The 11487-nt window shown below is 30.8% G+C and overlaps 1 protein-coding gene across 1 annotated transcript; it reads right to left on the bottom strand.

Annotated features, from left to right (window-relative positions):
• Positions 1 to 2250: 2250 nt before the first annotated feature.
• On the bottom strand, positions 2251 to 8098 carry LOC124833365 (protein CYCLOPS-like). Its single transcript, XM_047307836.2, has 11 exons — positions 7240 to 8098; positions 5991 to 6037; positions 5586 to 5726; positions 5362 to 5413; positions 5229 to 5281; positions 4350 to 5017; positions 3822 to 3865; positions 3686 to 3731; positions 3238 to 3286; positions 3006 to 3134; positions 2251 to 2740 (listed from the first exon to the last, which is right to left on the bottom strand). Exons 1-11 carry the CDS (start codon positions 7423 to 7425, stop codon positions 2617 to 2619), a joined length of 1539 nt encoding a protein of 512 aa, XP_047163792.1. The 5' UTR covers positions 7426 to 8098; the 3' UTR covers positions 2251 to 2616.
• Between the last annotated feature and the right edge of the window lie 3389 nt (positions 8099 to 11487).

Here is an 11487-nt window from a genome sequence, read left to right as displayed (position 1 = left end):
GATTAAGACATTGATTTTATATACAGATCCGGATAACCCAATCAGCTAGATTATTAGATAATTGAATTCCTTTGGTTTTGCTATTTTGGATTCTTATAAATGTCTGGGTTCAAATTTTATATTTGATTTATTTTATTATTGATAAAAGATTCAAGTCCAACACTTTTTAAAAGTGTAACAATGGGATATTTCATATGATTAACAGTAAAATTGTCAACAAATAAATAGGAAGGATTTTAATTTACATATAATACAATTTATAAAACTAATAACATCAAATTTAACTGATGAAAGGGTTATGTCATGCATATTTTAAAAAATTTAATAACTTAATTGAACCCTGAAACAGTTATATTGTTGTATTTTTTAAATTGAAGTACATGTTGATTTCTTTCTAAATAGAGATTCCAAAATAAATTATATCAATAAAGGATATGATAAAAAGATAATTAAGTATTTTTTTTTAATTTAATATCTATTTATTATTTAAATTTAGCATGATTATATAACGCTGTTTTCTAATTAATTTTACCTTATTGAGCATTATTAAATACTATATATCTTAAAATTTTACTCAATCTCCCCTCTTTATATCTCATTTTACTTTTTCAAAATTAAAATGTGTTGGAAAAAGTGGTATAGTTACTAACATGAATATTGTTAATAGGTTTTGTTATGTTTTAGTCTCTTAAGTTTGGAATTGAAATTCTTTTTTATTTCTTAAATTAAAATGTGTTGACTGCGATCACTCAAATTGAGTAGAATATGAATTTATTTCTTAAGAATAAAACAGTTTAAAAAATTATTTTTTAATCCTCAAATTTAATGTTTAGAAATTAAAATCATATCTTCTTCACTTTAAAGAATTTGAGTAAACTTTTTAAAATTTGAAGAACCAAAATTAGAACCAACTTAAATTTTTAGAGACTAAAAAACGATTGTATATTACATTGTAATAATCTAAATTTGTTATGATTGTAATGACTTTTTAAAATAGTTTTCGGTTATTTTAATGATGTAACAAAAATAAATAAAAATTAAAAATATTTTTTTTCAAGTAAAAGAAATTATAGATTAGTAAGGGAGATAAATATTATATGATATTTATTGCATACATAAACAAAATTTTCAATTATGACATTGGTTCTAGAAGAAAAAATTTAGTATTTGTTAGTTCAAATCGAATCTTTCATCCCTAACCCTTCTTCATCGAAGGTCATATAACAACTTGGAGGAACATAATATAGCACAAGAAATAATGGTTTGAAGTTGTTAAAATCATTGAAAATTTGTAACGACTTATCAATTTATTATATATTTTTCATAATAAATACTGTCGATTTTTACTATAGTTAAATTGCAAAAACTTAAATGCTCTTTATACATCAAATGCAGCTTAGTTTGAGTTTTACGTACATTTGTTACAATTAGTTACCATTATTCAGGTGATTTATTATTTTTTTAATTAAAATAATTTATTTAAATACAAAATTGTTATTATATTCAATTATAAAAAAGAAAAAAACTTCTCTAGACATTAATAATATTTCTTTAAAAATTAATTAAAAAAATAACATTTTATCTTTATAGAAATCATTTTAGTTAAAATAATGCGACCTATAGTTATTTATATACATAACTAACTTATCTTCTCCGCATTTCAATGTTCAGTTAAACCTTTCACTAATTAGTTAATATATGTGAGAAAAACACAATGGAAATTACAAATATTGTATTAAGATTAATATACATGCTATATGAAAAATATACAATAAAGTAAGACAGGGCTAATTTGTTTAGGTAAAAACTTGTACATTAAAGTTTACCGACTTGATTAAGGAATGTAATAAAACTTCAAACAAAATTATAACAATGATATAAATAACAGTCCATACTTTTGTTATTGTGCTTAAAAGAATTTGCAAATACTTGTACATTTCACCCTAAGAAAAATCATGTAAATCGAACTTTTAAATATTAAGATAACAAAAGAATAAATACTTTATTATTTAATATAGGATAGACCATTGATAATTTGTTATACCATAGTAGACTATATTTAAGGGTGAAAATGTATTTAAATTATATTTAACCCCTCAACGACAATCGATGAAAAGAGAAAGGAAGAAACAGAATTTAAACTACCTTAGACCTTGACTTGAGAAATTATTGGATGTGATAGAAACAAATCTGAAATCACTTAGGAAGAATTATTAAAACAAAAAATTTAGGAAATGATTCTTGTAAGTTTCTTAGATGATAAATTCAAGAACATATCTTCCAATCATAATAATGTCTAGGTTGATAAATGCACTCATCTAAGACTCTAAATCCCTTGGAAGCATACATATTCTGGATGAACGACCATGCTTTAATTTACCGTATCAAAACCCTTGTTCTTGCCTCTAAAATCTCCAATAAGAATTAGATTTTACCAAAAACATTATCACACTAACAATTTAGAGATCCAAGCATTTATATTTTACCAAAACAGAATCCGGAGGTTCACTATTTACCATCATTTGGTCTGAAAGTTAACTGTGGTAAGATTTTTTTGTCAGAGCTAGTCTGAACACTAAACAGTTTCTGAGCAGAAAGTAGAGGGGAAACAAAACATTATATTTTTCCAGTTTCAGAAAGAATTCTTTCAATCTCTTCAAGGAGACGTTCCTTTTCATCTGCCAAGTCTTCATTCTGCTTCTGAAGATCCTCTATCTGCTTTGTTTGTTCAGAATCCTTCCTGAAAATTTACAGTGTTTGAGTTCAATGTACCAAATTTAACTGCTAAAAGGCAATCTTGTGTGGGATATATGCAGTCAATCCAAGCAAAATTGACTCTGCAATATTCAAGATAAAATGTGTTTTAAGTCATTGAAATTTACTAGTTTTAGTCTCTATATTTTTAAAACAATGATTTTAGTTCTTGTGTATTGCTTATAATGGTGTGTTAAGGCAACCAAAACACATATTACACTATAGACTAAAAGTGATTTGATTTTGATTACCTATTCATGAAGGATAAGTTAAGTTTCAGCGACCGAACTTCCTTCTCAAGGTTTTCACACCGTTTCAAGACAGTTTGCATATCAGAGGGAACTGATGGTGTCAAATTTCTTTCCTTTGCCTCAGCCATTCTGCTTCACAATGTTGTTATCATTAGAATAAGCCTTAAAGAGGTTAAAACTAGAATAAATGTTATATTACATAGGATGAGACTGTGTGTTTATTTCAACATACTTCCTTGAACGCTCCACTCTACGCTTTTTTGTGCTGTCTCCTTTCTCCTCTGCATAATCATTTGGTAAGAGGGACATAGTCAAATTATGAAGAATAGCTTAAAATAGAGAACTTTCTCTACATTTTTGTCACATGGCCAAGTAACATAAAATGCTGTGTGGCATTCACCACAAGGTGAAATTTTCAGTAAAATTAAATCTTTGACTGATAAGAAAAATGTCTACCCTGCAAGATTTGACCAGACAAAGCTATTTGCATAGGTGTTTCATTAAGAGAAAGAGCTATTAACAATTTTTTTTTTATTACATTGCTTACTAATAATCTTGACCTGAGGTTTCTAAAGTTAAGGTAAAAAGCTTCACAAAGGGTCAAGCAACAGAGAGGATCAAAGTTACAGAGTATTCTTTAGAGAAAAATAACTCCATTTAATATAAAATAAAATGGCTACCTGAAACAGCTGATGTTACTGAGCCGTATCTTTCTAGACTTTTCCTCTGCACAATTTGGCCAGATTAATTCATATTAAAAAACTGTTAAAATCTTTTGGTAAAGTCACAATTGAAAAAAAAAAGAGTAGGTTATACCTTCCGGTCATCTTTTATATTATCCATTATCTGTTCTCTGACACCTGCATTTCCAAAGAAAACACAGTGTAATTAAAATAAATGGGCATGGCTAGAAATTTAAATAATCAAGAAAAGATTCATTTTTTACCTTTTTTGTTGTGTAAAGGATTTTGATCTAATATGATACTTGTGTGCTAAGTATGATTATATAAAAAAGCTGAAGAAATTACGGTGGGGGCTTCAAGTTAGTAGTCACTACTGTAATGCATTTTTTTCCACATAAAATGCTACTACCAAATTCAACTGATTTCAATTCCTGAGCATAATTCTGCATCCTTATTACTATTTCCAAAACTTAATAATTTGGCAAGATTTTAAAAGTATCACTCAAAAAGAGGCAGCCCCTGTGTACAATCTTTTGTTGACCTCATACAACTGGAGAAAAAATAGATAGAAATACCAAAGCAAATGAATATGATGCAAGAAGTGAAATGAACAATGATTTAGGCAAACTAATGCAACTCCATCATCATGTAATTTTCATACCTTTGACTCTGTTTTGAGTATTTTCTGAACTTCTACTCACTCCCACTTGTTTCCAAGGGCTTTCACAAAGATTTTGATTTGAATTACTAGGGCCTTCACATGCATCTAAACCAGAAGAGATTACGGGTGCAGCAGCAGAGGATTCGCTTTGAGAAGGTTCACGAGAAACATTTGCAACATATGTTTGGTTTGTCTGATTAGCAAAACCATCCGAGCCAAAGTAAACTCCAGGATCCTTAATTTGACCAGTGGAAGCTCCTTGCACATTTATTAGCTTTTGATGATTCCAATTTTCTTGTTCTTCGCTAAAACCAGTTTGGAAAAGTGGTTCTTGAGGATAATAAAGTCCATTTAAGCTATCTCCTGCAGCTTCTTTCTCAACTTGGTTCCATAGTCTCTTGCGTTGCAATGTACCCTTTAGCATACTAACACAAGATGATACTTTATCTGCATTAACCATTTGATGAGCGTGGAAGGTAGAAGAAGATGAGTTAGATGGAGACATGAACGATCCCTTTTGGCTTGGAAGCTCACACACAGTAATGTAATCAAAACCGTTAAAATTTGCTATTTCTTGTTTTGTTGAGTCCACAACATGTTGAGGGGCCATGCTCATTGATTCCATTCCTTGTTTTGTTTGAGAATTTTGCATTTCAGTATACTTCCGCCTGCAAATAAGTAGTTTGAACTTTCTCTCAGACAAATGGTTCAAATTAGCTCACAACAACAATGAAGTAAAAGTCTAAAACTTTAGGATCTAATGTATGACTTTGTATCGGTGTAACCATATAAAATCCAACGGAGGAACTAATATAGTGCAAGTGCCTCTTGTAAACATGACTTTGAAGAACAGAAATACAAAGGGTGTGGTAATGATACCTCAATTCAGAGGACCGGCTTCTTGTTACTCTTTGATCACTAAGAAACCAGGCCTGCATTAATAATTAGACATTGAAGGGTCATGAACCTTTGTGGAACTAAAGCTTAAGTAATGAGTTTGGCATATACAAACCTTGGCCAGAAACAGGTCACTGCTAGATTGTAGTTCTTTGTTAACAGGATCTCTGAAAAAAATTTGCAGATATGGAACAACTTTCTAAATCATATTATTTCTTGATGTTGACAAAGAAATTCACAGCAAAGATAATAATGAAGAAACAATAAAGTCCAATGAATAAAATTAGGTTTGCAGAGATTTCATATGAATAGCAGTTTGAGGAAGACTACAACAATTACCTGATTTGAAAATTGATGTCACCTGAAACATCATTTGCAAAAAGGTTATTTTGCATGTATAATTTGTCATTGTTTCTTCCCTCTGAAGCTACACTAACACGTTGTTCATTAGACACATTATTTGCAAGTTCGGTGGAGATCCTGCGGTTTCAACACAATCACAATTTCAAAACAAAACACGGATTAGGACTTAATGCATCAGGAAATTCGTGTGTCATCCCAGAAAATGCATAATTAAAAATTAAAATTATTGAAACCAAGATTCGATGAAGGATCAACAGGAACACTACAGTTAATTGCTACTGAATATCTTGATTAACACTATCATGATAGACAAACTTTTCTTAATTTTGAAATTAAACCAATTATGCTAATAAAATGTGTTACTTTCACAAACATACTCACCTCTTTGATAATCGACTGTTTAGTCCCATGCTTGATGAATTGTACCCCTGATTTACAGAACAGATATCATCAATTGAAAGAAAGTGGCAGAAATGAAGCATGAAGAAACGTAAGGTAAGAAGTATCCAAGTACAAGTTCCCTAGTCAAAAAAATTTCTATATACAATTAATTCATCATCAAAAAAACTATTGTAATTGTTGTGGCCTGGTAATTCAACCCTTCATGACATAACATGCTTTGGATAAAATCCAAATAGCCTTTCTTTTGTTGGGGTTAAAGGGCTTCACATGTTAAAATGGCAATACTTTTTCATCATTCTTTTTGCTTGCTCAGCTGTTTTGTTCAACCAGTGTTTCTTTAAGGAGAAAAATCAGTGGACTTTGATTCTTCAATTAATATCCACAGATAAATCCTCATTAATCTTTACTCTTTACCTTCTTCACCGGCATTTGTCGTGTGATATTGTCTCTATCCTTGTATATTATAGTTTAAAAAGACAATACCTAAGAACAGTTTTTAGAATTACTTTACTGTTATGTGAGGAGAACAGCCTTCATTTCACTGCAAATTTTTTTATCAGAATGAACTAGAGCATTGTTAGAAAGAAGAGAAGGATCAGCAAGTTCGGAATGGTTTATTCTCTAACCTACCTACCTAAATATAAGCAATAATCACGTAATATATCAATACGATTCATGAAAGGTGGTATGCATTTTAAGGGCTACAATATGAACAAAGTATAGGCAGACACTGTCAATTTCATATATTAATAGGTAGTCTTGTTCTCATTTCAAAAATCAGGGAGACTAGGATTCGTAGCTATGACAATCAAAATAGAGTTTCAACTTGGTTTGCAAAATTAAAATTTACATCAAATGTCAACAAAGGTTCAGAGGTAAAAATCTGATTCTGATAGAAAGACAACACCAAAAGCACATAAGGAATCTGAGTTGTGTTCTTAAATTATGCAGGGTGAGGGGTTCCATATACTCTTGGTAGGGGAACTGATCTTGAATGGGAAACCCAGAAGAATGGTAGTTGCTAAATTGTTCATCCTCTACTAATCATGGTCAACTGGTATATCTGCTCAAATGTACAAACTATGAAGTTCAGGAATTGTTTAGAAACTTGGAACGAAAATATGCATGTCAAGAAAGTTTGCTGCTTTGATCTTACGTTCAACAAAAACAAGAACATAAACAACAAACATCAAAGTAACATGATCTTGTGTCATATACAGTGACTTGCCTCTCCATTTGTTAACCAACGTTTGAAGAGCTCTTCACTGTCGGTGCGGAAGCTTTGTGAAACAGCCTTGAATCCCAACATATCCATGGTAGGCACTGGCATACCAATAGGACTCTCCATCACTGTCTTCAGGAACAACTCCTCACTTGTATTCTTGTATAAGCCAGAAAAACCCCTCCCTTCCATTTTCTTCTACCTCAGGTCAACACTTAAAGCTGCTGGATACTGTTTTCAACTCAAGTTTGGTTGAGCCTTTCCGGTTTCTCAACAAAGCTTTCAGCTGAATTCTGTGTCGTATATGATAATACCATCATCCAAACCCAGAGGAATAAATAACCTACTTCATTTCTCAAACGTATATATCACTCTCTGAAAATTCAACCCCACAATCCAAGCCTCTAAACTCTGTCAAACTAGAAAATATTACTTTAGAAAAAAGGAAGAAAAAAACAAAGAGCTGATGAGTACCAGTGCAGAAACTGTTTTATCCAAACTAACATGCAACACAGGAACAGCTCCTGCAACAATTAACACGTGAAACTTCACAAAAACACTTTTATAGGAAAACAACCTGTGTAAGGACACAGTATTTACTTTGTTCCATGACAAAAGCTGAATTGTAAATTCCTTTTCTCACTAATTAAACAAACATCAGAACAGTGGCATCTAACAGTGAAAAATAAATTCTCTAAAGATTCTTTGCAGCACTAATTTGTCTCTTGTGTGCCCCCAAAGTGAAAATGTTGCGGCGGTAAAAATGAAGTCTTGAATGGTTAGAGACCGCGTGGAAGTTTAATGGGCAGGTTTAAAAGTAAGTAAAGTTTTTAGCTTTTGATCGAAGCAAAGAGAAGCATTACATTAAAATAATGATGGTTTGGTCATCTTAAGCAGTAAACAAATGCCGCAGGTGGTACAATTGGAAGAGGTTAGTGTGAAAGGGACGTTGAGGAATATTCAATGGATTTTCTGGTTTTAAAATTGGAAGCTGTTGAGATGGCGCTTTCATTGTTGGCTAAGCACCGCAGCAACGTTCTTTCAACTCTCTTCATAGAATGTGAAAATCATTGCTCAGTGCTGCTTACATGCTGAACATTAATTTCCATGTCTCATGAATCATTTACATTTCAAGTTTTATATTTTAGTCATAAGAATTGAATAACATAAGAAAAAAATTATCATAAACTAAAAACTAAATAAGGAATTTATATTTTAGTCATAAGTATTTTTTATTTATTTAATAGGGATGCACCATGTAATAAGAGATCATTATTGAGAAAGAAGAAGAAAAAAATCTTTTTTCAGTTAAAATTAATTTATACATAAAAATAATTTATAAATTTTCTTACTTTCAAATCTGGTTCAACTATTTTTCTTCAATTATGTTTTAATCAATAGGATTTTTCTTTTTCTTTTGCTAACTGAGGACTATGTTATTACACTTAGTTTAGTGTTTTTAATATATTGTTATCTTAATATACGAAAAGAATGCGCATTTCTAGCTTAGATAAATTATGCGAGTTGCATTTAAAGCGTGATCAATTATAGCATATCATATGTCTTTATTAATAGTAATATTATACATACTATTCTTAAATGCTTCCCGAAATTTAATACACAACATTAACAATTATTAATCTCAATTTTAGTTATAATTTGAAGTGCAGAAATATAAACATGAGAAAATTCTATTAGTATATGTAACAAAAACATACTATTAATCAATTATTTTCATATTTCATAGATATTAAGTAATAAGACATGATACAATAAATATATATATATATATATATATATATATAAATAAGTATATATATATATATATATAAATAAATAAATAAGTATATATATATATATATATATATATATATATATAAATAAGTGTATATACAATCATCCAATTAATAAAACATAGTCAAGTATCAAAATATTTAAAACTCTTTTACACAGTACAAAAGTCATATATATAGATAAAACACCTTAAAATAAATCATAAAATAGTTTTAATATTGTTTACCATAGTCATATGCATTCACTAGTAAAAAACGGGACTACTAACATGTCCATTATGTTTCGGTTGATCAAAAACCAAAGCATAAAATGGGACAGTAGCATTTTTAAAATTATTGAAAAAGTATATGCCTCGGTTCTATTTTAACCGAAGCCATAAAGTACTTACAACCTCGGTTACAAAGGTAATCGAAGCCATAAAGCCCGCAAAAGTTACCAAGAAAAGACTTTTCAGATGACAAATATCTTTGTGCAGGGTTTTTGGCCTCGGTTTTGAGGATAACCGAGACCAAAACCCCTCAGCTCCGTTGACATTCTCGCTTTGTACTCTGACGTTTGAACGGACAGACTTTTTGAAAGGGGGCATGGCCTCGGTTCTCCTTGGAACCGAGGTAAAATGGTTCATTAAAATTACAAAAATGTCATTTAATATAATTTTTTAATTTTTTTTGGGCATTTTAATTTTGTGCAAGGATTTTGGCCTCGGTTCTCCTTAGAACTGAGGTAAAAAAGTTCATTAAAATTACAAAAATGTCATTTAATATAATTTTTTAATTTTTTTTCTAGGCACTTTAGGCCTCGGTTCTTTATAGAACCGAGACGGTGGAGGCTTACTGCCTCGGTTAAAAAAATAATCGAGGTAATAACATGCGTTTAGGTTTAAATTTCGTTAACAGAGGCATTTGTAGATAGAAGACTTTCGTTTCGGTTTAAATTGCGTTGTTGCTCTCTCTCGCCCTTAGGGGTTCTCTCCACTAATGTTTTGTTCTCTTCTTCACTCCTTTGTCGCGACTTCACAAGAAGGGGAAAGCACTCATCTTCATCTTTTTCTTTTCTTCTTGTTTCGTTTCGCCTCATAGTGAGGGAGGCACGAACTTCTTTTTCCTCTTCACCAACTCTGGTTCGTGTTTCGCATTGAGGGAAGACTCCCTTTCACTTCTCGGTGTTGGTTCGTTTTTGCAGGAAGGGAGACGACTTTGACAACTTAGGCACATCTTTATTTCTCGCGATGTGGTAGTAGCGGTGCCTCCGCGAGGGTTCGTGTTTTGGTGTCTTCGCAGTGAAGGGAAGTCGTGTCAGACTCCAGAACAAAGTTTAGGATTTCTGACCTCGTACTGATTTGGGATTTTTTTTTAATCTGATTCCTGCGTTTTGGATTAAAATTTGGAAATTTTGGGTTTCTATGCTTGCAAAATTTTCTTGTAATTAAGGTTTTAATTGTTCTGGTTTTGGGAATTTCTGTTCCAGTTGGGTTCTTTTTAAAAATTTCATATAAGAGCACCTGATTTTAAAAAAAAAGGGTTTTGATATCTGTTCTAGCCTGAACCGCTGCCATAGACCCATGTTATTACCTTGGGTGCAGAAGAATCGAAACAGAAACCTTGGAGATATTACCTCTATTGGATCTTAGACCAAAAGTCTCCACCTTTTTACCTTGCCAGTATATGTCTCGATTCAAAAATCAAAGTGTATTGTCAAAAACAATTGTTGTTGTTTTCCTTTGTTGCACTAATGATTATCATTTTTACTCACATACAATATATAATCACAATATATAGTCCTAGTAGAAGGATAAACACTAACCAAAACAGGAAATATTATAAGTTGGTGACATTTTTCATATGTTAAAATAATTTATCAATACATTTCATTCATATTAATTCATCTCATAAAAGCATACGTGTACTCTAAATTCTATTTTCTAGAAAACATATATAATTGAGTCAAATTCTTATAAAATCTTATATCTATCATAACTTTTTATTATCTTGTAAAGTTATTTCATTTTAGACAAAGTCATTTTTATATGACAAAGTCATTTTTATATGACAAGATAAATTTATATACTATATGTAAGATATGATATATTTCATGTCGCTTCACCAAACTAAGCGGTCTCCTTCCATTTTCATCACCTAAACATCATTCTTTAATAAGTTTAGGTGTTTAGTATAGTTAGGATGACCTCATGTCGAAATCTCTTGTCAAATGCATACATTAGCAATATACAATATGACAAATCTCTTTAGAAATGGCCATATTGTACACATCATTAACACATAAAGCATAACTATTATAAATCCAATAGATTTATGGCATAAAACGAATCTTGCTTTACTCAATCTCACTCAATATATTTATGGCATAAAACGGTCTTGCCTTTACTCAACCTCATACTAAATAAACTTATAGCATAATATAGTCTTTGCTTTACTCAACCTCACCCTTAAAATTCACGAT

Source organism: Vigna umbellata, chromosome 10, assembly GCF_029865625.1.
Source record: "Vigna umbellata cultivar VRB3 chromosome 10, Vumbellata_1.0, whole genome shotgun sequence".
Classification (NCBI taxonomy): domain Eukaryota; kingdom Viridiplantae; phylum Streptophyta; class Magnoliopsida; order Fabales; family Fabaceae; genus Vigna; species Vigna umbellata.
This window is presented reverse-complemented; position numbering and strand designations above follow the sequence as displayed.